This window comes from Mollisia scopiformis, assembly GCF_001500285.1.
Source record: "Mollisia scopiformis unplaced genomic scaffold LY89scaffold_28, whole genome shotgun sequence".
Classification (NCBI taxonomy): domain Eukaryota; kingdom Fungi; phylum Ascomycota; class Leotiomycetes; order Helotiales; family Mollisiaceae; genus Mollisia; species Mollisia scopiformis.
This window is the reverse complement of record NW_017263608.1, coordinates 178,801-204,311: the sequence shown is the minus strand read 5'-3', so window position 1 is coordinate 204,311 and position 25,511 is coordinate 178,801. Positions and strand designations below refer to the sequence as shown.

The 25,511-nt window shown below is 47.9% G+C and overlaps 11 protein-coding genes across 11 annotated transcripts; 6 read left to right on the top strand and 5 right to left on the bottom strand.

The window, feature by feature from the left end:
* The first annotated feature begins 333 nt into the window (after nucleotides 1-333).
* LY89DRAFT_690066 (uncharacterized protein) lies at nucleotides 334-2,809 on the top strand. The gene is made up of 4 exons (XM_018216024.1): nucleotides 334-531; nucleotides 579-1,455; nucleotides 1,571-2,066; nucleotides 2,115-2,809. Exons 1-4 carry the CDS (start codon nucleotides 492-494, stop codon nucleotides 2,610-2,612), a joined length of 1,911 nt encoding a protein of 636 aa, XP_018063951.1. The 5' UTR covers nucleotides 334-491; the 3' UTR covers nucleotides 2,613-2,809.
* A 1,163-nt stretch (nucleotides 2,810-3,972) lies between these two features.
* LY89DRAFT_740678 (uncharacterized protein) lies at nucleotides 3,973-6,188 on the top strand (the record flags this gene model as incomplete). Its single annotated transcript, XM_018220619.1, has 4 exons — nucleotides 3,973-4,754; nucleotides 4,803-5,642; nucleotides 5,708-5,729; nucleotides 5,820-6,188. 4 exons carry the CDS (start codon nucleotides 3,973-3,975, stop codon nucleotides 6,186-6,188), a joined length of 2,013 nt encoding a protein of 670 aa, XP_018063950.1.
* Nucleotides 6,189-7,010: 822 nt separating this feature from the next.
* LY89DRAFT_724031 (uncharacterized protein) lies at nucleotides 7,011-7,804 on the top strand (the record flags this gene model as incomplete). The annotated part of the gene is made up of 2 exons (XM_018218864.1): nucleotides 7,011-7,064; nucleotides 7,147-7,804. The coding sequence occupies exon 2, from the start codon at nucleotides 7,229-7,231 to the stop codon at nucleotides 7,802-7,804; it is 576 nt and encodes a 191-aa protein (XP_018063949.1). The 5' UTR covers nucleotides 7,011-7,064; nucleotides 7,147-7,228.
* A 137-nt stretch (nucleotides 7,805-7,941) lies between these two features.
* LY89DRAFT_273750 (uncharacterized protein) lies at nucleotides 7,942-8,709 on the bottom strand. Its single transcript, XM_018206388.1, has 3 exons — nucleotides 8,620-8,709; nucleotides 8,497-8,560; nucleotides 7,942-8,438 (listed from the first exon to the last, which is right to left on the bottom strand). The coding sequence occupies exons 1-3, from the start codon at nucleotides 8,626-8,628 to the stop codon at nucleotides 8,179-8,181; spliced, it is 333 nt and encodes a 110-aa protein (XP_018063948.1). The 5' UTR covers nucleotides 8,629-8,709; the 3' UTR covers nucleotides 7,942-8,178.
* LY89DRAFT_536741 (uncharacterized protein) lies at nucleotides 8,638-8,832 on the bottom strand (the record flags this gene model as incomplete). Its single annotated transcript, XM_018208110.2, has 1 exon — nucleotides 8,638-8,832. A coding segment is annotated over one exon (195 nt), but the record flags the coding sequence as incomplete, so codon positions are not given.
* Nucleotides 8,833-9,794: 962 nt separating this feature from the next.
* Nucleotides 9,795-10,297, top strand: LY89DRAFT_675761 (uncharacterized protein; the record flags this gene model as incomplete). Its single annotated transcript, XM_018213534.1, has 4 exons — nucleotides 9,795-9,918; nucleotides 9,964-9,980; nucleotides 10,040-10,102; nucleotides 10,175-10,297. The coding sequence occupies 4 exons, from the start codon at nucleotides 9,795-9,797 to the stop codon at nucleotides 10,295-10,297; spliced, it is 327 nt and encodes a 108-aa protein (XP_018063946.1).
* A 773-nt stretch (nucleotides 10,298-11,070) lies between these two features.
* LY89DRAFT_740676 (uncharacterized protein) lies at nucleotides 11,071-11,971 on the top strand (the record flags this gene model as incomplete). The annotated part of the gene is made up of 2 exons (XM_018220618.1): nucleotides 11,071-11,280; nucleotides 11,333-11,971. The coding sequence occupies 2 exons, from the start codon at nucleotides 11,071-11,073 to the stop codon at nucleotides 11,969-11,971; spliced, it is 849 nt and encodes a 282-aa protein (XP_018063945.1).
* Nucleotides 11,972-12,378: 407 nt separating this feature from the next.
* LY89DRAFT_627778 (WD domain-containing protein) lies at nucleotides 12,379-13,914 on the bottom strand. The gene is made up of 2 exons (XM_018211157.1): nucleotides 13,562-13,914; nucleotides 12,379-13,511 (listed from the first exon to the last, which is right to left on the bottom strand). Exons 1-2 carry the CDS (start codon nucleotides 13,824-13,826, stop codon nucleotides 12,514-12,516), a joined length of 1,263 nt encoding a protein of 420 aa, XP_018063944.1. The 5' UTR covers nucleotides 13,827-13,914; the 3' UTR covers nucleotides 12,379-12,513.
* A 56-nt stretch (nucleotides 13,915-13,970) lies between these two features.
* On the top strand, nucleotides 13,971-16,379 carry LY89DRAFT_273733 (uncharacterized protein). Its single transcript, XM_018206387.1, has 4 exons — nucleotides 13,971-14,019; nucleotides 14,197-14,813; nucleotides 14,870-15,238; nucleotides 15,298-16,379. The coding sequence occupies exons 2-4, from the start codon at nucleotides 14,418-14,420 to the stop codon at nucleotides 16,339-16,341; spliced, it is 1,809 nt and encodes a 602-aa protein (XP_018063943.1). The 5' UTR covers nucleotides 13,971-14,019; nucleotides 14,197-14,417; the 3' UTR covers nucleotides 16,342-16,379.
* A 258-nt stretch (nucleotides 16,380-16,637) lies between these two features.
* LY89DRAFT_740673 (uncharacterized protein) lies at nucleotides 16,638-22,949 on the bottom strand (the record flags this gene model as incomplete). Its single annotated transcript, XM_018220617.1, has 4 exons — nucleotides 16,638-18,157; nucleotides 18,239-19,384; nucleotides 19,431-22,199; nucleotides 22,250-22,949. 4 exons carry the CDS (start codon nucleotides 22,947-22,949, stop codon nucleotides 16,638-16,640), a joined length of 6,135 nt encoding a protein of 2,044 aa, XP_018063942.1.
* A 679-nt stretch (nucleotides 22,950-23,628) lies between these two features.
* On the bottom strand, nucleotides 23,629-25,418 carry LY89DRAFT_597906 (FAD-binding domain-containing protein; the record flags this gene model as incomplete). Its single annotated transcript, XM_018210004.1, has 6 exons — nucleotides 23,629-23,988; nucleotides 24,036-24,128; nucleotides 24,173-24,184; nucleotides 24,232-24,329; nucleotides 24,398-24,900; nucleotides 24,952-25,418. The coding sequence occupies 6 exons, from the start codon at nucleotides 25,416-25,418 to the stop codon at nucleotides 23,629-23,631; spliced, it is 1,533 nt and encodes a 510-aa protein (XP_018063941.1).
* Nucleotides 25,419-25,511: the final 93 nt, after the last annotated feature.

The following is a 25,511-nucleotide window of genomic DNA, read 5'->3' as shown; positions in this document are numbered from 1 at the left end:
GAGGAGTATATATGTTTTTGACCATGTTGACAATGCTATCATCGGCTTCGAAGTATTCGGACGACCGCAAGATGAGAACCACTTGGTCCATTGCTCATCGCGGAAGGAGAATCTGGAGTGATCGATACACATTTTGATCTTGCGTAGGATCATCGATAAATCGGGACGCAACGGCCAGGTCAATCATGCCGATGGGGCCATCCATTGTTGTACGAAGGACGTCGCTCTCTGATATCAACGAGGGGAGGTTGAGGTTGTGGTTTCGTTTTCCCGAAGATCATCATCCTTCTGCGCCACAAGGTCGAAGTTCTCCAGCCACATTCCAAACCACAAGCCGAAGCTATTGGTCAGATCTTCCGAACCTAGAGTTCAGCCCCTCCACGGATATCTTGACCTCGTCTTTCTCTCGATGTCCTTGCATTTCGATCCATCTCATCCTTTTCCCCGTATTTCTTATTCTGGATAATATCTGCTATCGGTGGAATAACAACATGATGCCGCAAGGCACACCAAAAGAGCGTTTCCCGAAAGGTCGGACCGAGCCTCTACTCCTTGGATCCAGTTGCTGACCGAGATAGGATGCAATCCATGCAGGGGAAAAAAGCAAAAGTGTGACGAAAGCAAGCCATTGCCATGTGGAAGATGCGTTAAGACGGGCCTCTCCTGTTCTTGGCCTGGACCAGAGAAACCACTTCCTGTGAAGAGACGTGGAGCTGGTTCCTGGAAATCACGGGCTCAAGATGGGACATTGATGCTACCGGATATCCAGCCAAGCACATCAAGTTCCGTGGGCGAATTAGATGCGCCAAGGAGTACGCTACAAGGAATACATGCTGACTCCTTCACACAACACCCTTCTGCTTTCGGAGGTTCGTTCGCAGATCTAGGTTATGAAGAGGATGAAGCAGAATACCAAACGTCGTCGAATGTTCGAAATGATTTCATACCAAGGGCGGACTTGCCTTTCCCAGAATTTGCCACTATCACAGACTTTGCAAACATCTCTCCACCGAATAGTCTCAATCATCATGTATCCTCTCATTGGGCTTCCCTCTCAATACCTACACCACGATCACCATCCCCAGTCTTCATATTTCCACCCTCTTCGTTTCTATCCGACAATTTCATGACGTTGCCAAACTCTCTGAGACTTAGCGACAATGCCCATCGAGCCTTGGGACATTATCAAACCACATTCTCGATATACAGGACAACCAAGGATCCAAAATGGTCGACTCACAAGTTACTACTGGACCTTGGCGCCAAGAGTACTATGATCATGCGGTTCATCATTGCTGTTGCCATCAACGATGTCTGTCATCGCCAAGACTATGAAGCCTCTCTAGAGGCTCAAGAGTATTTCGAGAAAGGCGCCCAAGAGCTGATCGAAATGATCCAGAGAGACTCTGATGAAGACTTCGTGATGGCGATGGCAGGGTTTCTCTTCTTATATTGGCAAGTAGTGTCTCGAATTCTAGGTTCACTATTTCTTCCTGCTTGACACAATCTGTTGGATATACCATCAATCTCAGTTAAAGCCCCAAGAATCGAGAGCTAACCCACCTACCAGGTACATGCCGAAGCGAAAGTCTGTACCACGAGCACGAATTCAACAACTAAGCATGACTGTGCTTACATATTTGAAGAGACACAAGCTCGACAGTCGATGTCTGGAATCGGATGAACAGGAAGATGCTAGCGACGCTTCCTCAGGCCTCACTGATCGCGATCGCTCTATTTTGGCTCGTATCATCATCTGTATATTCGATGAAGATGTCAAATGTGGGTTTCAAGGTGCAGGTGGTTGTCTCGCGAGATATCTAACAGCACATCGCGAGAGGACAATGGCAGTATACGAAGTCTCCCGGACAGTCCTCAAAGCTTACTGGGGTACAAGTTATCCAGATACCCAGACTGATGATGACGACTACAACGCCATGGAACTCGAATTCCTTTGGGCGTTGACAGCTCTTTGGCAAGACATCAATCAACTTTCACAGGATCCGCCGTCAACTCCAAGTCAAGCTCATAGGCGTGTTGAGCAGAGATTCAAACTACTTGAGAAGGTCAGCGAATCTACTAGACACCATCAAGGCCCTGCTGACAATCCACAGAAGTATTCATCAGTCTTCCAAAAGTCTGCAGCGATGACACAACCACGCGCAGGCGACCGAGTCCTAATCAACGCAGACTACGATGTGGTATTATTCCACTCCTTACGAGTGTACTATTTCCGAGCCATAATTTCCGATTCCAATACTGCCGAAATACCCCAAGATATCAAACAAGCCCTAGATATCATGCTCGATATCATCCAACGAACATTCGCATCGAAAAGCAGTGAGCTCCACGACAGACTTCAATGGCCACTCTTCCTCGCTGGAATAGAAACCGATAATGGACTCTATAGGAAGGCCATAATGTCCAGTATCACAAGTCGCAGAGCGAGGGAGGCTTTGCAGAAGACCATCGATCACCAGACCTGTTCAGGGAAACGCCTGGCGATGAGCGTGATCAAGGCATTATTGTGCGAAAGCGATGTCGAACCAGTCTATTCCTTTTCTTCGGGACAAGATTCTTTCCTTGACACTATCGTTGAGAATGTTTTCTAAGGTGTCATCTGCTCTTTGCCATTTAGCGGGCGCTGCGGTTTTGCCAGTCAGGAGTTATAACTTATCACTACCAACCTCGATTTGACATTGGGACTCCACAACTGCTTATATTTTCCTTCAAGAAACTATTGGAGAAAGGCTTTTGCAAGTTTAACAAGCTGATCTGTATGATTTATCATTGCGAACATTGGCTGGACGAGTATTGTTGTGCATAGTCTCAATCAAAGCATCTGGCGCCTATCAAAAGGAACATGTAACAAGTCCTGATTTGCACACGGAAAGGTCTCAGTACTCGTCGGAATGCCTTGCGCAAAGCCGGTCTGTCACAGACTCCCAAGTGGGGCTCTTGGTTCGCTGTTGTTGTTTCGGCCGTACAACAAATTAATCCAACCAAGTCGTTGGCTACGTGGCTCTAATCTAAGCTAATCGATCGCTATTCTCCATCCTGTCTGCTCCACAAATTCAAGCAATATCTGCGGGCGCCCTCCACATGCCGCTACATCCGACAATGTCTCAGTGTCGACCACTGTCAAAATACGCCACCGAACAGAAGTAATTAGTTAACGGTGTGGCAGCCCGATCATTTTCTAGCATTTCTGCCATGCGCATCAAGAAGGTTGAAATCATGAATGTTCAAGATATTGAGAAATTCCTTTGCGCTTGATGGAGTATCTGTCTGGGATTGTTTACCGAATGCTATGAGCGACTTGGGAATTCGGTACTCTGCTCGCAGATCTGTATAATTCGCGACCATACGGCTGGGTGTATCATGTTCCCTAGCAGCGGGAAGTCCCTAAGCTAATATTATCTGTGGCGTTCAACAGTGAACATCACTGGACAGGCTCTGCCGATGCCACCTAGAGTTTCTCAAGTTTGGGGCTGCTTTGACCCAAATTTCGCTGCTTGGTGACTAGAGACAGCGGGGTCGAATTGGATAAGCAAGTCGAATGCGCCATTTGAGAGTTTTGGGAAAGTGTGGCTTGCTGGAGTAGCCTGTAGAACCCGTTCAATCTCAGCCGCAAAAGCCACACTCCCCACTGCCCCCAATCATCTTTATCAACCTTTCACTTGATTCCAATGAGTTCCGATAGAGCTGAAAGATATAGTCTTCCACGTGGATACTTTTGGATAGAGGTGTGCCTTGTCTCAACAAATGGAAAACTTGCATTTTTGCCTCCATGTCGTCGTTCCCGTCAACTTGTTCGGCGTCCATTATTATGTCCTTATGCCTGACCTATATCTGCTAAGACCTTATAATGGCTGTAGTTGAAGCTTGGCACTTTCTTTGTGAGAGCTTGTTGTTCTGTTTCAAAGCTTGATTAAGCATTCCACGAAATTTCACCTCTTTCTGAGTGGCACAATGTCGGAATCCCAACCCGAGACCACCGAAAAACCTATACCACTCAACGATCTAGAAAGTAGCAAAGCTACAGCAACGGAAGGGACTACCGAGACAGCTCCAGGAACATCTATTCCGGTCAATGCTACTGAAAATAGCAAAACTGCAGCTACTGAAGAGACTATTGAAACTCTAGATGAGAAAACACCTGCAGCGGACGATCATACAGGGGATATCAACGCTCCAGCTACTACGAAGACTATCGTGACTCCGGTACCAAATACACTTGTATCAATCAACGATTTTGCAGATAGTAAGGCTGCAGCTACTGGTGAAACCATCGAGATACCGCCTCCGATAGCATCTAGACCCGGTGATGACATCGAAAGCAACAAGGCTGCCACGAACCCTGAAGATGACGAGAAACCAGTGCCGTGGCCGATCCCTCAATGGGTCAAGACATCTGTCAACGTCTTTGCAGCAGGATTTTTGAGCGTTTTTGCCTTTCTCTTTTCAGAGCGTTCAGGCGGTCGAGGATTTATGCTATGGTTATTCTGTGGGCTTCTATTGATTCCACATGGTTTCCTGGTTTACAGATGGCCTCACGGAGACTATGGAATTGGTGTTCTGAACAGCCACTTTTTCTGCGGGGCTCATGGAGAAGGTTTCATGATCTTTTTAATTCAGTTACCTATCAATGTTATGGCCTCGCTGATAGTCTATGCTGCTGGCTATGTACGATGGAAAGCATGGTGGCCGTTGAAAGTGGTGCTTTTCCTGCTTTCAATTCCTGCTCATCTGCTGTAGGAGTCAATGTCCCCTAGATTTCCAGACATGCTAACAACGAAAAGGTACAATAGTATATTCTTTCACAGCGCGCCTGCACGAGACTCTTACGAAATTCTGGTCTCGTACGACTTCTTACATGGAGGAGCACCGTTTGACTTGGCAACAGTCCCTCTACGCCAGTCAAGTGGCAAATCAGACGCTCTCGGCGGAGACTACCACATGATGCTTCCTGGACTTCAGAATCTGAGCGATACAATCACACAAGTCCAGCAAGCGGCCATGCAAGGCCATGTGTTACCGGGATGGAGCAACAAGACAATCAAGAAATGTACTGAGAGATACGAGAGCGGAACATATGATCAATTCTCAAACGTGATCATCGTTTCGAATTGGACTGCACCGCAAAATCAAAACAACTCTGTCTTGGATCTCACAATCCTCTCTGGCTACGCAGGCCCAAAGCATCAAACATGGCAGGCACTCGCATCACTCTGTCCTGACAGCTTCTTCGAGATCAATAACCTGACCGAGCCCAAGACTTGGAAGAATATCGACGGCAACGCACCTGAGGGCGCTTGCGACCCTTACGTGCCTAAGAAATGGAACACCAAGGAGAAAAACTTATTCATTAAATACTGCCTCAGCGAAGAACCCAAAGAAGTCTGCAGACTTTTGTACAGCCCTCTCGTCCTCAAACTTTGCTTCTGGTTTCTGGTTGCTATTGTGGGGGCCATGGGGCTCGGGCTTCTGTTAGGACTTTTTGGTGTGGAAGAGGAATATGCGCCTCAGCCGGAGACAGGGGTGATCGTGCTCGCGTTCGCTACGGTTTGTGTGTCGTTCTTCGTTATGGTCATTGTTACGGCATATTCGAGAGCTGCTCATTGGCACCCGGCAGGTAAAAGGTTGGTTACCGAATCTCTAGAAATGTTTCCGCAGACTTGTGGATGAGGGCTAACTTCTATCGCAGTGACCAAGCATGGATTCTAAGGGTACGGTTCCATCTAGCATCTCTTGCGCTCCTCCCCAAATACCACACTCCTCATAATCTCTGATCTTTGCTGACTCCATCCTGTCCTTAGGCCTTCTGCGTCGTCAACGTCGTCCAACTAATCGACACAATTTGCGATGCAATCATCGTCCCTTGGGGTACCTCTCCATGGTACACACTTCTAAGTATAGTCTGGCACTGGTTCCTCTCGGGAACATTCAGCTTGAAACTCAGCGACCGATATCTCATCACCAACACTCCGCCGGGCTACGATGTCGTTCCATATTCGGACCTTTCGTCGCTCTGGTTCAAGTGGCTATTTGTTACTGTTATCAAGCTTGTGTGGACTGATCTTTTCTCGCTGCTGTTTGTCTTGTTCTTGTTTGGGTTGCCTTTTGCTGCTAGGCTTTTTGCTCAGCAGGCTATTTTGGAGGAGGACTTTGACGGCTGGGGAGATTAGGTAGCTTCTCTTTGAGGGTCTCAGGAGTTTGGAGGCTCTCTGCTCTGCATGAGTTGGCCTGTTGTCAAGTTGGATCTATAGGTTCTGGTGGTCTTTCTCCGTCGTTGGTGCCAATGGTTGGGTGGACTAAGCTTTTTGTCCTTCTTCTTTTTCTCTTAGTACCTTGGAAATTAGGGGGTTCGGGATGGAAGATCGTCTCAACGAGTCTACTTATGATCAGAGTCAATTTAACAGGGTCTTATGTTATGTTTACCTTTAGGCTTTCTCACTTGGGGAGTCCGGGTTTCGGCAACTCTTCGCTCGTTGTCTGTTCGAGGACGCGTGTAATTGCTTTTGAACTATTTCTTAGCCACATCAGCGGAATCTTCTCAAAATCTCCTTGTGTTTTAAGATTTACCTCTGCAACGGAATCCATTATACATACCTTCTATGTGGAAGAATGACGAAGTGTATGCGGGACATTGAAGTTTTCACGTGACTATCCTCGTGAGAAACCTCCGGTCAGCACAGTCTGGAAGTCTCCTTTCCTCCATGACCTCCTTTAGAAGTCTCTGTTTTTTATAACTACACTCTTTCATGTGCTTGTTGAAGAATGAAATCCAACCCCTTCTTGCTCATCAAAGGTTAATGAATTTCATTGTAGGTGTGACCAACGTACCGTTCTTCAAGCGAAGCTCTTGGAGCTATGCTTACTTAAGACTGATGACACGTCACCTAGAACTGGCCCTAACTTCACATCGATCAGCATAGTTTCACCTGAAATCCTCAATTCATAATGCCTGAACTAGCTTCTGCATCTTCTGAGGCAAATCTTCCAGTGCTGTCGAGTGTCACTGGCTTCTCTAAGCTTCCAATCGAGATCCGTTTGATAATTTGGCAAGATTACTCCCCATCTAATGCTTGCACCACTTTACAGTGACTCGTGTCTCAATCTATGCATTTCTAATCCATTGGGCAGGAAATTGACGCTACCTGGTCCAAGGATCCCTCCCATTTGGCTTATTGAGGAATCCGCCAAAAATAGTGATGGTAGCTACAGCATGATACATTATCCCGTCACAAGCGCAGCGCACCCAACACTCCTTGCCGTGAATCACGAGTCCAGGGCTGAGGTCCTCAAGCGGTACAGCATCTTCTTTGGAGACAGGGGCTTCTGCATTTCATATGACAATTCTCAAGATGCAATTTATATCAAGTCAAGTCTGGCGTGCACAGTTTCGGGTTCCCAAATTTTCCAGAATGGACCTCTAACCATGGCAAAATACGGAGTCCAGGACAACAGAATTAGAAAATTGACTGCTTCTACTCGTTGGGCCATTCATTTTGGTACAAAGGAAAGTCTTGAGATTGATGAGATTATGTTTGTGCCTCATTATAGAAAACTCAGCTGGGTAGAAACAAGAATTCTTGGAGGGTTTCCTGACCAACAAGCAGGCCATGATCTGCGCCAGCTATTGAGGGAAGCTTCACAGGAAAGCGGAAAGTCGTCTTATGATGAACCGGTAGTGAGAGTGGTTGAACCGGCAAGTTTTGAGGCTAAGGAAGACCCTTTTTGTGTTCATCTGAAGAGAGATGTTAAGGTGGCAATAACATTGAAAGATGCATTGGGCACATGATATGGCTCTGAGGCCCAGGCTTAATTAGACGTCTTCCTTAGAGCAGTCACTGAGTCATATTCTAGGCAATTGTAATCCGAATTCCCAGCTAGATCTATGTGATGAGATTCCGCGGCTCCAATAAAGTGTGACCTACCCTTCGTTCTATCGTTCTCATAGTCTCCGCGGCCTCGAGTACAAGCTTCCGAATTTCTTGGCTCATGCCCGACTCTTCCTTTCCAAGTTCTTCGAGGCGAGACAGCCAGAAGCCCCACCTTCGCAGGCACATTGTTTGTGGCCCTTGATATAAAACACCGCCTTCGAAATAGGCTGCCTCGTCCTCTTCTGAGACGTCTACATATCCGATGTTTTCCTTGGCCCACCAAAGAAGAGGCTTAGCGGCGTAAAGAATCCACATACACGCTATCTGTACTTTTGTTGACCTCCTCGCCTTTCCTTGTGTCATGATCTGTCGTTGGCTCTAGACCTTCTTCTATGGTGCTGAGCTCCTCCTCAAGTCCCGATCGAAGAGCGGACATGGACTGCTCGTAAGGTGACTGTACACTTGCACCGAGGCATCGAGCTCCGAAGCTGTTCAACTCTCGCCACATCTGTGCATACTTTGAACTACGATCTCTCATCATTGAACTAGGGCCTATAAAAGCAAGATTGTCAGATCTGGCTTTGAAGAGAAAAAAGGCTGAGAAACATACCATTGAAGCAGGTTTTCATGCAATCAGCAAGCATAGGAAGGTCTCTCCAGACACGGAACATTTTCTGCATGTCACTCATTAGTAACTATCGAGTGAACGCGAGCATATTTTATGTAGACTTACTCCGTACATGTTCACTTCTCATTTTGCATGTTGCCACAGCATCTCAAGAATATTCACGAGACGTGTGTGTATCTCACTTGTCACATCTTGACTCCTAGCTATATCAAGCAGCAGAGTCCACACTGACCACAGGTAGTCTAAGGTTGCTTCGTTTTGATTTAGAGGGGGGCACAAATTGTCGAGCTGAGAAGCAGCCTCTGTTGCTGCGTCTGGTCCGTCACATGATAGTCCTTGGATGAATATATCGAGTATGGGGTTTTCCAGTTCGGAGAGAGGTTCCTCCCGCCTCAACTTGAGATGGAGCGGATAACTTTCGTTCACCGACATCGTGTTCTGGCACGTGCGTGGAAAAGCTGTTTGTAACACAATTTGGGGATAATATTCACAAACTCATGAGGCGCTTTAGAAATGATGCTTTGATCAGTACGCGAAATAATGCTTTGATGTTTGAAAAGGTTAAGATAAATTTAGAGCTAGCCATGAACTTCAGAGGTCCGAGCTGTACAGCCCCCCACTTTCTTCTGCTCACGATCACGTGACGGCTTCCCCTGAAACTCGCTTGTGCCTCGCTTGGAATGGAACTTGATTTCGATTGCTATAAGCGAGTACCTACATACTTTGTTTTAAGAGGGCCTCGACAGATTTCCTATCTTTCCATCATTACATGTCAGAGACGCGCAGCACAATGGCGCGAGATCGATTAGCGGATTCGTCGTCATTGGCTAAATTTATCTTTCACCATGGTGTTAATGACATGAATTCTGATGCTCCACTTGATTTGTTGGAACAGAATGAAATGTCCAATTTAAACTGCAATATAATCCTTCACCTGCGAGAAATTCACAGACAAATCGAGAAAGCTTCGTTTGAATTTTGATGACCTTCAATACTAGTGCCATTTCATTACTTGCGGGCAATATCTCCCTTTTTTGCTATAGGGTCCTGGTTTGAGACCTAAATCAAGTAGAAGAGGAGCATATCCTTCCAAATATCATGTTTTCTCAACGATATTGGAATGAGCAAGTCTCGAACGTGAACGGCTCAGATCTGCTGCCAATTCATATAAATTAAGCCTGAAGCCCCCTCTTGATGTCTCTTGAATCAGTCATTCAACCGATTAGCTTCATCTCAAACAGTATCCATTATCCACCAAGTACTCCCAAAATAATTTCATCATGCAAATGTCTATTGCTACCTCTTCCTTTCTTGGCTTCTTGGGCTCCTCAACCTTTGCTACACCATTCAACGATCTTGTAGAGGCCAGGAGCACCGACATCGAGGCTAGGCAGAGCTGTCAAGGTACCTGTCTTGATGCTGAAAGCTGTACTACTGGAGATGGAACAGTTTACATCTGCGAAGTTGTAAGACTTCCTAGCCCACCATAAATGTCTATCTGATTTCCTCAACATGGAGCGATTAGGGTGCTTGTTTGAGTAGTTGCAATGCAGAGGCACCACCGCTTTCCCCTTTCCCCTATACTATCGTAAGTTCTTCCTCGACGAACATTGTGTGATCAATAGTAATTCTTCTATCTTAGTGCTTCTGAATGTTGTAGGTAGCGAATGTCAATTGCTGGGAATCTGCAAAGGACGAGACAGTTTTGTTGGGGAATCGCTTAGGATCCAACGTCCAGGCCGAGGAGAAGAAGTGGGATCAATCATGTTTGGGTTTCTTTTGAGATACAGCTCCCGTATATTTGACGTAACTTTCCACGAGGATCCACATGCAAGGATGTAGTGCTCATGAAGCAAATGGTTCAAGTGTGATAAAAATAATCAAAAACAAAGTTTATTGAAGCGTTTTACTGTTTGTTTCATCCAAGGCTGATTGATCACTTTCGACTTGAATTAATGGTTCATGGCTTCTCAGATCGGGACGCACTTGGATGTCACTCCAGGCGCTGGGAAAGCAGAAAACTCCACACTACAACTCACAGCTGATCGGTTCATATTCCTTCTGATTGAGATGTTGCCCACCTCATTTCTATTCAAACTCATAAAATCATCTCTCTCCGGCAGGTGATATGATCTGAAAAGCAACATCCAGGCAGCCGCTGCATTCCGAGATTTGGACGCGCTTCAACGCGTGCTCTTGATGGTCATAAGGGAAGTCTCAATTGAATCCTGCACATGTTAAATTGAACTCATCCATTGACTCGTTCGACGCGATCCTGTTCCGTGCAGTACATCTATTCAGGGTGTTGCTTGTATGACGCGACTCATCATGCCAAGACGTAGAGATATTTATTTCTGCAAGACTTTTATGTCACTCATGGTAGTATTCATCTGATTCCAAGCCAATCTAGCAGTTCATCTTAGCCTCTTTCTTGAATTCGGCTAGCATCCCCTCTCAAAAGCGCGGATCACGCTACTCCTTCTGTCCCTGAGCCACTTCCATTTAAGTTATCTTCCTCTCAAGACCACTCTCAAAAGCATCGGCGAAGAAATCATCATGACGGCAGATACACCGGATATCCAAGCCCCATCGATTCCTTCCTCACGATTTACTCGACGCTTTATCGAGCTCATGCAGCCAAAGGCGCGTACCTCTGCATCTCCCGCTCCTGCCAGCGATCTGCAAGTTGCCTTGGTCAGCACTTCATCTATCTCGGACACACTGGCTGCCGCGACCTTAGATGAAGATTCAACGGTGAATGAAACCGTAAGTCCCAGCTCTTGCGGCATGTCAGAATATCCAACTGATCTCTCCACAGGAAAACGAAAGGAACAGTTCCATTCTCTCGACGTTTACCTCATTCATAAATCTCCCGGTCGAGATTCGAAACCAGATATGGAGAGAATACATCGAGGACAATCCCCGTGTCATCCGTCTCGCACGAACGTCAAATCCACCTGCTATCTTCTGTCAGATCAACCAAAAATTTCGAGCAGAAAGGGAATTGTATGGATATGTCGACCTCAAGCGACAGACACAGGACGGAAAAGAGCTCACCACCATCTTTCACCCAGAAGTCGATCTTCTCTATCTCCCAGCAGCTCGCAGCATTCAAGTCGCTCACGCTGGTCTGAGACAGGCAGACAGTGGAATATATAGGGACACAATCATGTCGATTTTGGGGGCTTCTGACGCTTTGTTGAGGATCAGAAATATTGCATATCCTGGACCGTTGTTTTACAGTCCGGAAGCCTTCGTTCTCCCACTCCCGAATCTCGAGACCTTCTTCATAATTCTGTGGGAAAGTCCCCAGAGGCGTAAGGGTTACAGATGGCAGCTAAGTCAACGTTTTGACGACAGACCACAAGTGCAACATCTTCAACGCCTCGTTTCAGCAGATTCGCCAAATGCGAGGGTCTTAATATGTCTGAATAGAGTATGGGAGGAGGACCCTTGAGTGTCGGATTGCGGGCTTGAGACGTTAGCGACTTCGGACTTTTCAGGGTATTGCAAGTTTATTGATTGATTTGGAAGCGGAAATCTGGGTCAGGTATCAGGCCAGACCATGGATTCGTTCCTAGTCGAGAGAAAAAAACAATCACATTGCGATATGATGCACTGTCCGCCGCTCCTCGTGCTGCTAAAGCTCCACATTTAACGCGTTGGTGCGCTGGGTATAGGAGCTACTTCAGTTTCCCTGATCTCAATTAGCCTTTGGCTGCATAGCACCTGTGCAACTATACACCAGCAGCAAGAGGAGAGTAATGAAAGTCTCCGATATCTTACAATTGCAAGAACACATCTCAGAATTCCGTATTGTTTACTGCAAATGGTCAAGCTGAATGAAGTATGAAAGCTAAGTTTCATTTTGATTGTCTTCGATCAGCTGAAGTGAGCTATGAAGAGCTTCAGACAGCCTTAACTGCTGGGAAATACAAATTTGATCTCGAAATGCCCCACAAATGTGTGGTAATGACTATCAACAAATGCTTTTGGGTATCATTCCAAACCTTTGAATCCCAGGATACCATTTCCTGAATTATTGCCTTTTCTTGCCTTTCTTCGCTTCTTTCTTCGTTTTCGACCACTGTCTTCGTCACTGCTATCCGCAGCATCACTGCCATCACTATCACTTCCCTCGACAGCTCTCTTCTGGGCACCAGCCTCCTCTTCCTCCGAATCGTCCTCTTCATCGGACTCAATGTTCAACTTCTCTTGCCAGACTTTGACGATCGAGCCACCTCCGCTGATAAGTCTTCCTCCAACATCAAATCCCAGTCCAACGACAGCTTCGACCTCATCATGTCTCAGCTCACCAACAAGCTTGTTAGGGCCTAGCTTCACGATTCTGATTGATCCATCACCAAGCCCAACAACCACGTTCTTCCCACCATCGCCAACCTCTTCTGGCATGACGACCAAGGAATCTAAGCTCTCGCCTCCACCTCTTCCACCATCAACAATAATTCTCTCATCCTGATCATCCCAAACACCTCTCTCCCATAGTGTGAGCACTCCATTCGAGCTCCCAACCAGTATTTTCTGACCCTTGCTCCTTCCTGGCCGCGCAGGCAATCCGCCAACGAAGATACTACTCAGCAACTCCTCTTCTTGATTCTCGCTCTTGACCAATACGCCTCTTCGCAGATCCGTGACAGCCAATGTAGTTCCACCCGTCGTGACCCATTGTTTGCTGAATCCGCTCGTGCTAGCTTCTGTCGGAGGAAGAGGCGTGAGCGAAGATATGTAATCGTCGTGAGGCCGATGTGTCTGGCTAGGCTTCGCAGATAACTCGGAAGGTACTCGTAAGTCGTAGAGGTGGAGAGCAGCAGAATCGGTCGCGAGAAGCAGCGTTTGGGGGGAGAGCGGGTGAAGGAGGGTAGGAGGATCAATTCCGTTTGTGGATCTGTCTAAAGGGATGGCGAGCTTCGATACGACTTGGCCTGTTGACGAAGTTGCAGCTTTCAGGAAGCCGTCTGTGCCTGCGGAGTATAGAACTGGAATAATGTCAATAGAGCTCATCGCGGGGTAGCTTTGATTTGCATACTTTCACCGTCTCCGCTGTACGCCAAGGTCCGACAGCTTCCCTTATGTCTCCTAGTTCGCCATTCGGTGTCAATCGTGCTGGTACCGGTCGAAACGATGCTCGTATCTGGATCATCATCGTCGCTGGAGCTCCCAGGTACAGCAGGAAGTCGGAAGCATTGAACGTGCCCGGCAGACAATCCGACTGCAAGGACAGACTCTATTGGATGAAGAGCTTGGGTGAACAGCTCCGAAGAGAGCGGAAGTGTGCAGAGGTTCTCGAACATTGCTGGTGTTGGGCATGCTCATGCTCCAATTGAAGCTTGATGCTGGTCGTATGAGAATGTGATCGCGGAGAAATTTTTTGAGGATCTTCCGTTCGCTTCAGCCTCGCGTGCCCCTTTCTTTCTTTCAACGACAATCAACAGACCAGAATGACAACAAGTGTATGCAATGCTGTACATGATTTCATGTTAAAGGGTATGCTTTATCTCTTTTGGCGTGGAAAGCTATGCTCTACTATCCTTCTCAACCTTTTTATCAAACATTGGTTGAAGCCGGTCAAGGACCGCGCCAAGAAAAGCAACCGAACTAAGCACTGCTATAAGTCTTTCTGCTGCTTGAATTAACCACTATTGACAATGCGGTTGTAACTAGCTCATTGGGCATTTTAGCGGCTTGCTGCATGCGTTGTCGAGACCATATCTATTCTAGACTTGGAGGAGGCGGGTTTCACAACATCGGGTGTGGCTTCGAAAAGCGCCTTGGTTTTTTTCAGCTCGTGAGTCTATCTTACCATCCCCAGCCTTCTCTCTCCACTCAACACAATTATCCTCGATTTGGCCTTCCCTTCGATCTTCAGTCTCGCAAACATCGTCATGGATAACACATCTGCACTTGCTGAGGGACAACCTTCTTCCTTATATTTTGTGCAAAGTCAGATATTCAATAATAGTAGGAATACGACAGCACTCAAGACCATAATTGCCCCCTCGTTTGTAGCCAGTCCCGAGCTGAGGGGTACTTTGACGATCCTATGGAGCTGTATCATTACTCTAATAGCATGTATTTACACGGCACTACACCTAAACGTCCCAGGAGAAACTGGTAAATTCAAAGCTTTGGCGACAAAGGGGAAATGGGTACTCATAGGCCTTATTGCGCCCGAGGTTGTGTTATACCTTGCTTGCTCTCAGTTCCTCGAGGCTCGCCGTCTTGCAAATGAACTTAATCGCATTGCTCTTGAAAGAGGAGAAGAGAAATTGGCCAACAATGTAAGGATTGACTTCTAAACTTTAACCTCAATTAATCTGCTAATATCAAGACGCAGTCCGCGTTTGACATCAAGTACGGATTTTTCGTTGTCATGGGTGGCCTGGAGATCTCCGCGAAAGACATTGTTCGCAGTACCTGGAGAGACTCGCCAAGGGGAACTCTAGGCTCAGGGTCTTTGAGATTGACGCCGAATGGAGTCTTGCAACTTGCTTCACTGGGCTACTTTGTGCCTGTTCCACGATCCAAAATTGACGATAAGAGTAAGGCCGACGTGGTGCAGAAGTGTCTTGTCATGATGCAAGTCGTCTGGATGGCAACTCAGTGTATTGTTCGGAAGGTTTATGGTCTTCCTCTCTCACTTCTCGAAGTCCACACTATGGTGCATGTTTTTTGCGCACTTCTCATGTATCTGTTCTGGATGGAGGTAAGAGTTTCTAAGCTTAACCGACATTTACAAAAGAGCTGACATTGTTGCTCGTATAGAAGCCACTTGATATGCATGATCCGGAAGTCGTCAACTCGGAAGAATATGAGGATATCGTAGCTCTAATGATCCAAGAGCAATTTCACGACAAAGAAAGTGACGAGATCATCATATATCCTAAGAGTCACAATGTCCGAACTCGCCCACCTGCTATCAAATGGATTCACTCAAGCAACGCAGAAAAGCTGTATGTGACAGCCGAAAACGGCAAAGTCAAAGCCGTCAAATATGTGCCCATGGAGATAGACCAAAAGCAACCGACTATGCTATTGAACGTTGGCGAAGCTCTCGACTGTGGAGTAAGTCTTGTTTCCCGAATGTCTTCTTTCGAGAGAGAGGAATTCCGGGAACGTGTTGTACGTCAAGGCTATGAGTATTTATCTACGGACGACAGAGAGCGCTGGGAACTGAAAATCTGGTACTCCGAACCAACTCTCCCCTCTTGCGAATTGCAAAGGCCGGATATCACCAGACTCGAGAGAGTGGTTGCAGCGATCGAGAGAATAGACGGCCCAGTACACAAAGCAGAGCTACTCCACCCAGAGCACCGCGAGCCACGATTCGCTAAGGAGCACTATCACGAGTCATTCAGTCGGTCGGCTGGAAATATCCAGTATACTGGAGAAAGTCAAATGGACCCAGAAGATATCGTCATGTTTATTTTCAACAGCAAGGTCCTCCTTGTGTTGCTTCTAGCCTTACCGGCCGTCTATGGGGGCATTCATTTCATTGTTTCCAATTTCGACTTCCCTTCTCCTCTCGAGAGATTTTTGTGGAGAATAGCCGCCATAGATATTGTGGCCACAATGCCCGTCTTCTTTGCTCTGACTTGGATAGGTCACTTTCTCTCTGGCTGCTTTGGCGAAGATGATGAGGGTGATTGTCTGTGTTCTGTAAGCTATAAGTTTCCGGGTCATGTTTTACTGTTTGGGTATATATTGTGCCGTTTGTATATCGTTATCGAGTCATTTGTCAGTTTGCGCTACCTTCCGATAGGTGTATTTTGGACACCTTCATGGATCCAAATGATACCGCACATATGAATAGAATATTTTTGTCGAATTGAACCATCAAAGCAATAGCTGGTGGAGAAATGCTATGTGAATACCAGAGAGGGCATTATAAATAGCCTCATCAATCCTCTGGATGTAAGTGGCACCCAAGATCAAGACACCGAATGAATAATACTCGCATTTGAAAACTAGGGCGACTTAACAATATTAAGTGATAGGTTCTCCCTCTCTTACAACCCCACCCATGCCAGAAAAGAAGAAAACAAAAGTAGGTAAAACAAATTCAAGAATGCTCCACCCCAGTCACCAAACCACCAAACCTACACTCACTTCTTCTTAGCAGGACTCTGCTTGGACCCCTTCCTCGGACTAGCTCTGGCATTGACAACTACCGAATCACTGCCCTCATCTTCACCCACCGTCTCAGGACTCTCGTCATCAGCATCCTTCCTCGGTCTCCCCCTCGCCTTCTTGACCGTCAGCCCGCCTGAGGTAGGAGCCGGAGTACCACTAGTCGCTCTAGTAGTTCGTCTCGTCGGAGCAGCAGAAGATAAACTCTCGCCCACAATCACATAATCCTCCTCACTCCCCGCATCCGTACGCGCCCTCTTATTGCCCCGCATGCCTGGAACTGGAGCCGGAGTCCCGACTTCCAGATACGGAATTGGGACGTAGGAGTCATCTTCGTCTTCGGGGATGTGCATCTTGCGCTTCGAGCCCGCTTTCGTGGGCGAGCCTGCGGGTCCGGAGCGTTTGCGTGGTGAGGTCTTGTGGGGCGAGCCTCGGACGCGGTATCCGCCTGGTGGAGATGGGAGGAAACCAACTTGATCGACCTGGGCTGCTGTAAGATCATCCCGAAACTGTGTGATCGCATCATCCACCAACGTCGTCAAGGCACCGCAAACGAGCATGGAATCCCCCATCCTGGTCTCGAGTGCTCGTATGAGTCCTCGTAGTTCTACAAAATCTCTCTCAAGATCTTCCGGAATGGGATTTGGCTTGTCAGCAGCTAAAGCGTTAAGTTCAGCCACATTGGCTGTACTTGACACTATCAGAGCGATTTCCCTGTCTTCACAATGATCTTCTCTGACCCTTGCGAACTGGGCGTTCAGCTCTCCCACTTCACCCTCAATGTCTCTGAGTATTTGCTTCGAGGCCGCTGTCTTGGGATCTGGTTGAGCTGCAATTGCATCGGCTATTCGAGTTCGCATCGTGGCGATACGGGGTCTAAATGCTTCTTTCTCCTGGGTACATCTAGCCAGGATTGTGTCTGTTTCATCGCTCAGTGTGTCATGATGTGCACGGAGCGCTCGTAGTCGACGTTGATACTCTGCCAGAGGCCCAGCTCGCTCTTCTCGGCACTGCTGCAACTCCCTTCTGAGCGTCTCAATCTGTGCCCTAAGACGCACAAGTTCTGCGCTGTTATTTCCATTGTCTGCAGCGTTTGCTGAAATATGTTGATAATGATCTACCAACTTTTCTTCAGAAGTGATACCTGCATGCCGGATAGAGACCACAGTGCCGCAAACAGTACCTGTGTCGAGGACCAAAGGACAGTCCAAGAAAGAGTTCAGGTTATGGTATAAGAGATGCGCATAGAGTTCTGCTCTAGTGAAAAGCCCAAGGTTAGGGTTTTCGCAATGAGCAATAGGGCAGTTTCCAAGATTGACGGTGCCAAGGTTGAGACATTCATCTAGTCGTCTTTGTAGGTCTGCGTCGTTAGGAGGTTGGTCTCCTAGCAATCTCTCACGGGCAATGATATCTGCCAGTCGTCTTTCTAGTTCGGCTGCTAGCGTCTTATTGGCAAGTTCATCGGTCGCTGCTTTCCTCATCAAGGATTCCAGATCTACGGGTATATTCGGTTAGAATGAATATCTTGGCAGACTAATCTTTTCAAAAAGATAACAAGCAGCAGAACTTTACTTACAAGCTGGACGAGGATCTTTTGCACGATTGGCTGTAGGCTTGTTCAGACACTCTGCTCGGTGAGCATACAGACCATTGACATCCATTATGCTCAGGTCCTTGCCACACCTTCGGCAGAATGTGCCAGGCCATCCTCGAGGAACTTCACACCTCTGATTGTGGGAGTTGTACTCATTCTCGTTCATGGGTTCGAGGTCGATTCCGCACTTTCTGCAGTTTTCACCAGGAGGTGGACGACAAAGCTTATTGTGAGCTCTTCGTTGGGCGTTGGTCTCATCAACAGGTCGAGTTCTCCCACACTGCCCACAAAAGTTCGGATTCTTTTCCGCTTCTTCTTCAGACGCCCATACACGGCAGTTCTGGTTGTGATGATCAAGCTCTCTTCTGGTGGCTGTCTTCGTATCGAAACTGCATCGGTCACAGTACCGAACGATCTCTGGAGTATGTCCTGCAATATGATCAAGGGCCTTCTCAGGTTCCAGGCCAGTAAGGTCGTCTAGGCAGACTGGGCATTTATACTGTGCCCAGAAGTTCTTAAGGCGGGTGCCCTCGGTTTTTGCGAAATGATCTTCCAAATGCTGCCTCTTGTGATCCATATCCATGAACACCCATCCTTCAGTCTGACAGATGGGACATTTGCCAGCGGCAGCAAGGGCATCGGCATGTTCTTTGTAGTGGGCGACGATGGCATTAGGGTTGTGTTTGGGGAAGGCTTCATTGCACATTGCGCAAGCTGTTTGCCTCTCAAGATTTCTGTTCCTAATCCTCCGATTCTCCTCAACGATTTGGTCGATATCCGTTGCCGTGAGCGGTTTCAAATATATCTCTGGAACATTGGATCCAGTGGTAAGGAGTAAGTCTTGAGACTTTCCAAAGATGGGAGGTTCAGCCTTCTGGCCAGGCTCAATCGCAGACTGGTTTTTGTAATATGATTCACGTTGAAGTCGGTCAAGTCTGTTTTGATTAGCTTGCCAGGGATCGAATGCGACAGGCTTGGCCTTCTCTTCCTGAAGCTTCAGGAGTCTTGGCCTGTTGAATTTTGGAGCGTTCCCTCTGGGGACAGCAACTGGTTCGGGCGTAGGTGGTCGCGATGGTGGAGGTGGAGCTTCGATCTCAGCAAGTCCCCAGGGAGGGTCTCTGTCAAGAACTACACTTCATTAGAAAGAACGCGAACGTGGAATTTGAATCTTTACCATAATCGAGTTGGGCTTGGCTCTTCACAAAGAACACATTGCCTTGGAACCAATCGAAGATATCTCTTCGCCATTCTGTCTCCGTTGTTTCACTAGTGACGACAAATTTCGTAGTGGCCATTGTGCTGCCAGTCCATCCGGGGCTTGTAATCTGGAAAGACGAGACGTCGGTGGCTATTTGTGCATCTGTCTTGCCAGGAGTGGAAAGTCTAAGGAGCTGTTCGAACACCGTACGAAACGAAACTAAGGTTGCTCCTGCAGTAGCCACATCCCATTGCACTTGGGGGGCTGCCACATTTGGTGCAAGGGTTCCAAGATTTTGGACGGTAAACACACGCCACTCTGGGCGGAACCACAGACAATTCGTTGGAGGCCGTGTTCGATTATTGCTCATGAACCGAGTTAGGAACCCCAGAGCTGTCCCAAGGTTGTACGGAACAACTTCCCCACCAACATTCTGCTCCCGGTCGGCTGCTGTATACCATATTCTGTAGAAATCCGGCAGTGCCCCTTGGCGCCCGGCCCGAACTGGGGGATCTGGGGCCTCATCCACCCAAGTTCGAGAAATGTCCAGAATATCTTCTGCGATATCTTGGTAAGGAGCAGCCGGAGAAGTGGCTCCCAGTTGGGAGTTACCTACCATCCGGATACCAATAGCATCGGGAGGCAAATTTAGGTTCACCGGTAGTCGTGCGAGGTTGTATACCAGACGGTGCTGTCCAAGTTGTCCAGACGCTCGTGCAGCTGTTAGTGTAGTTTCTGCAGTACGGTACACGCCTCTTAAGGCTTCAAGTGGTGCTGGCCCGACCTCCATACCTCCCCATCCAAGGTCTTGGCCTTCGATGTTAATGTGGTGTGCTGGCCGAGCTAGGTGTGAGTTGAAATGCACCTGCAGCGCTCGGAAGAATTCTGGTTGAAATTGATTGACACCATGAGCGACTGTCAGCAACTCGCGTGGGATATTCCAGTAGGCATAAAGAGCTGTCGATACAGCAGGCTTGACAGAAACAATGTTTATGAGCTCGCCGTCAGGCTCTCTCCCATCGGCGGTAGCTGGGGCTGCCAGCCCTCTGTGCACGAAGACGCGCCAGTTTCCATTAGCATCTCGAGCGCCAGAGATCTTAGCATACTCCGTGCTTATCTCATCCTTTTTCACTATCAAAGAATTTACCGCAGGATCAACTGTACCATCTGCTTGGTATGCAGTAACCCTAAACCACCACTTTGTGAGCGGGTCTACGTTGAGCAATCTCAACGCTCCATTTTGGAACGACTGTTCGTTGTCTTGTCTGATCCGAATCTTCCCAGAATAGGCGTAGATGAATCCAGTATCTGGACCAGGAGGTGGATCGGTTGGGGTGACAATCGGAGTGACCGTTGTAGAATCACCTGTAGCTGGCAGACCCAGGGCAGGTGGTGGGGGCCTTCTCGTGTTGTTATCAGCTTCAACAACACGCACGAACCAATCGTCACCGCTGTCAAACAGGTATGTCCTGATGCTGCCAATGAAAATCCGCTTAATATTGTCCTGGTCAACAATGATGTGGTGACTGAACCGGAAACCCGCCCCAGGGCCGACTCGATTCAGCTGTCGAGAATGGAAGTCTACTCGGAAAGAAAAATTGGCACCCTGTAGACCGAGCGCCCTCCGAGCAATGTTGAGGAATAGCTGCGTACCCTGATCCTGATCAGTTACTTTCGCTATCCTGTAAGCAGGGCGATCAGTCGGTCCATAGAGGCGTGCTCTCTCTCTCGTCTGATGTACGACGCGAGGAGTAGTTGCGGTTACGTTATACGGCACGTTCTCCCAGGGCGGCCACATTGGTGTTGCGGGGCGCGGGACTCCATTATTGGGTAAAGGATGAACAGAGAGTCTCCAGTCATCTCCACCAGTTGCGCTGAACATCAAGTGTGCAATCTTTTCGTTATATACCTGGTCGCCAACGTTGCTGCTAACTGAGATGTAATGGTTATAGCGGAACCTCGTGCCTAACTGACTTCCGTAAAAGTTCAACTGTAAAGCGATATCGTTGGAAGCTGCAGTCAATCCTAGAAGCCGCCTGACCGCGTTGCGAAAATCCATCCAATCATTCGTGAACTCTTGGCTTTCGTCCGTTCTATCGTGATGGTAGACCCTCCGCCTCTCACCAGTGGGAGGCGGACGAGTTCTAGGTGCGGGGCTGCTATGGTTTGAAGATCGGGGGCTGCTATGGGATGACGGGATGAGGCTGCTATGCTCTGACCCTGGAGGAGGGTTGTCGTCATCGTCGGGAGGAGGATCGTCTACGGGCTGTTCTATATCACCTGGTGCTGGTGGGTTTCCTGGCGAGTCTGCTCCTGGTAGGGCAAAAGTAGCAGGATTTTGACTGGGATTATGTGTAAAGCGGACTACCATAACCCAGTCCTGGAGAGTATTGGAAACGCGATTTCTGATCCATTGCCGATACATGTGGACGAAGTTGGCCTTGGTGATGCGGAAAGATCTGATGAACTCTTTGTTTTCTTCGCCCTTGTTAGACTCTTGGTTGCGATATTGGTCGACAGTGTATAGCCAATCATCAGCCTCGGCCCAGCCAAGCAGCTGAAGTGCGATCGGCCTGAATACCTCAGCTGTGACGGTTGGATGGTTATCTACCATTTGCGCGGTAACTGGTAGTCTGCCACCGTAATGACTGTAAAGCCATCGAACAGGTAATGCTCGCTTAGGTCCACCTCCACGCAACTTCACAAATCCTTGTGGTTGTATAGGTTTTGGTAGAGGACCAGTTCCTACTTATTATTAGCATACCATTGGAGAAGACTACAATCCAGACACTTACGGCGGAGCATTGGAAACCCATGTCCACGTTCGTAATACTTGTCTAAGAACTCCAGTGGTTTTTCTGCCCACATCATTCTCTGGACGCGCGGTGGCGAAGATGGAGCATCGTCTGGATCGTCGTCGTCTTTCCCGGAATTGTTGATGTTGGTCAACGTCACAGGCTCTACAGGCAGACCATAGTGTAACATGGTGATCTTCGTAATGATGTTGTTTTTCTGGCCTTTGAAAGGTCCATTTTTGAGAGCTTCATCGTAGAGTTTTTTGTTATGTGCTTGTATCTCCAGAATGGCTCCAGGTCCAGCATACAGGACAGGCATGAACAATAGCATTTGCTCTTTTGTAAGGTGTGTCTCGAGAACCTCCTTGACAGAGTCCTCAGCAAGTTGGTCTGAAATATCTTGCCGCCTTTGGATGTAACGCGCCTCGTATGGAGTAATGCCTGCTCGGATACCTGCTGCTTTTGCCTGTCTTAGCATAATGGCTTTCTCTTGAGCTGCAAAACTGGCGTCAATCATGTCTGCCATAGATGGTTTGTTTGGATCAGGTGTCCGAGTTCCCTCCTCATCGTCGTCAGATGAACTTTCTTCATCGTCTTCGTTCCCCAACACATAATCTTTGGCCCTTGCAGCCCAGTTTTTCTTCCCACCCCGTTTGTTGAGATCGTTCTGAGCCGCACGCTTATTGTTGTTGGCCGCCATGATCTCTGGACAAGGCGTCACCAAGATCAATTTCGGTGCAAGGAACAGAGCGCGCTGAGAGAAAGATGAAGGGCGAGGCAAGAGAAAAGACAGATGGCGCGCTGCATTCTTAAGGCGTGCGAAAATTGGCCAGTCAGATTGGCGTACATTCCAGAGGATGCAAATAAGCTCTTAGGCCTGCATCCTCAGGAATTGCGAAACAACAAGACAAATATTCATTTAAAGACTCACAGTATCCCTAAAATACAATAGACAAGAAAAGACCCAGTCTCGCAAGGTTCTCTGCCATCTTCAGTGAGGCTGTCAAGTCGCTCAATTGTGCTTCGGTGGTTGTTTGTGGCCGCGAGCCCCAGCATTCCTCATTCAGCGACCCAGCACTACTGCCATTCTTTGCCGTGCTCTGTCGCTGGCATGGTTACTCGATAATGGCTGGCGATACATGTTTCACAACTGAGCGCTGTGGATGCGGTATTGTCGCGAATCGTGCCAGTGGAATTGACGGGACTGTGGAATTGATGCGTGAGGTGGAAGAGAGAAGGAAATTGCGAAGTTTGAAACAGAAACATGAAAGTACACGACGCCATTGCCCACGTGACTGGGCAAAATGCTGGATCTTGGGTCGCTCACCCAGACATTGCAAGACACGGTCTTATCTATATTTAGTTCTCGGAGTATGATATCAATTCCCCACAGTCTGCGGATTCAGAAATACCAAATCCGGATCAACGCTCTTCTTGATCTCCGCCAGCCTACCATAATGCTGCAACCAATACCTCTCATGCGCTTCCTCTTTACTCAAAGTAGGATCTGCATAATTGTAATACATTCCCAGCGTCAAGTTACTTTCAGCAGCTTCAATATCCGAGACAAAAGGGTTAAGCCAAGTGATGCCAGCGTCGTTAAAAGGGGGCGAATTGGTTTGGGCGACGAGTTGCCATTCGTAGATGGAGTGACGGTGGGCGTAGGATGTTGAATCTGCGGGGACGGTGGGTACGTAGGAGGTCGGTCCGCCTTGAGCAGCGACTATAAAGTACCAGCCCTGGAGCTGTGAGAAGGATTTAGGTGAGTGAGGAGAGGGGTACGTACTGTAGGGCTTGTGGGACCTGTAGCGTAGAGACGGTTTATCCATGCATCTACTCCTGCTGGTGACAGATTTCTAGTCATTAGACTCTTCGCGAACTAGCCCTTGTCAGCTGGAGCTCTCGCAAATATCCCATACGTACGAAGGTTGCATGCTGAAAGATGTTAGTAAGAGGAGTGATAAGTTTGGGAGGAAGCATACCGCAGTATAATTCAGCGGAGTCTCCAGCGTTTGGTTATTGTCCCAATTGCTGTACAGTCCGTTGCTGTTGGCATAAAGCAATGCGTCCAACCATCCCACTACCAAAGATCAGCATATCCACCATAATTTCATCTCACCCTCACAAAACACTCACAACTATGACCACCTACACCAGTAACATTTCCCTGAAACCCCCCAATCTCATCCAAAACATCAATCAACGGTGCAATCGACAAATCAAAGTCCTCAATCGAGCCATGAAACGCACCCTCCAACAAAAACAACAACAACCCGTCATCCCCATCAACTATCACCCACCTGACATTCATCGCCGGGGGAATAATCGGCGTCGTCTCCCCACCACAATAAGCTTGCCAAGCATCCCACCCAGCATGGGCTTGCGTCTGATTCCACAAATACGGATAATAGAACAGGATATTCTCCGGTGGTGCAGGAATAGTGCGAAATTCCATCGAAGTCACGATCCCGAACGACATCCCCGCACCACGGAGAGCCCAGAAGAGATCTGGATTACTGGTGTTAGAAGCTGTTGCGACGGAGCCGTTGGCTAGGACGACTTCTGCTGAGACCAGGAAATCGAGAAGGAGACCATAGGTATGGGAACTGTAGCCTTGACCGCCGTGGAGGACATGTCCTCCTATTCCTACGCTAGTTTTCGTTAACAAGCTTCTCAAATAAAAGAGGAGGGGTCTACTGTACCCGGGACAAATCCCATGAGCCATCGCTCTTTCACCTTGGGCATAAAGATCCAAAGCGATATTACCCAATCTGGCTCCGGGTCCAATAGTTGCGACGTTCGTCGCGGAGTCGACTTTCGTCTCTCTGAAGTATTTCAGATCTACAACTAAATGTCCGTCCTCTCCACCGACACTGTGGCCTGCATAGCTGTGACCTCCAGACTTAGGATTGACTTTGATGCCGAGCTTTGCGGCGCAGTTTACTGCTGCTTGAACTTGGGGGACCGTTGATGGGACAGCGATAGCTATTGGTGTGAAGTTCAACCGAAGGTTGTAGTCGAGGCTATCTTGTGAGAAGTTGGAGGTGTTTGGGTAGTCTTGAGGAATATTTGATTCTTCGAGACAACTGATGATAGGTAGGTAACCTTCAGGCGCGCCATTTGCGAAATGAATGCAAAGCAGGAAATGAACAAGATGCAATTTGAACATAGCTGCGAAATCAATTTTGCTCGTTTGAAGCCTTACTTGCTAGACTCATTGAGCATCGAATGGGTACACAGAATAGAATATATAATCGACTGT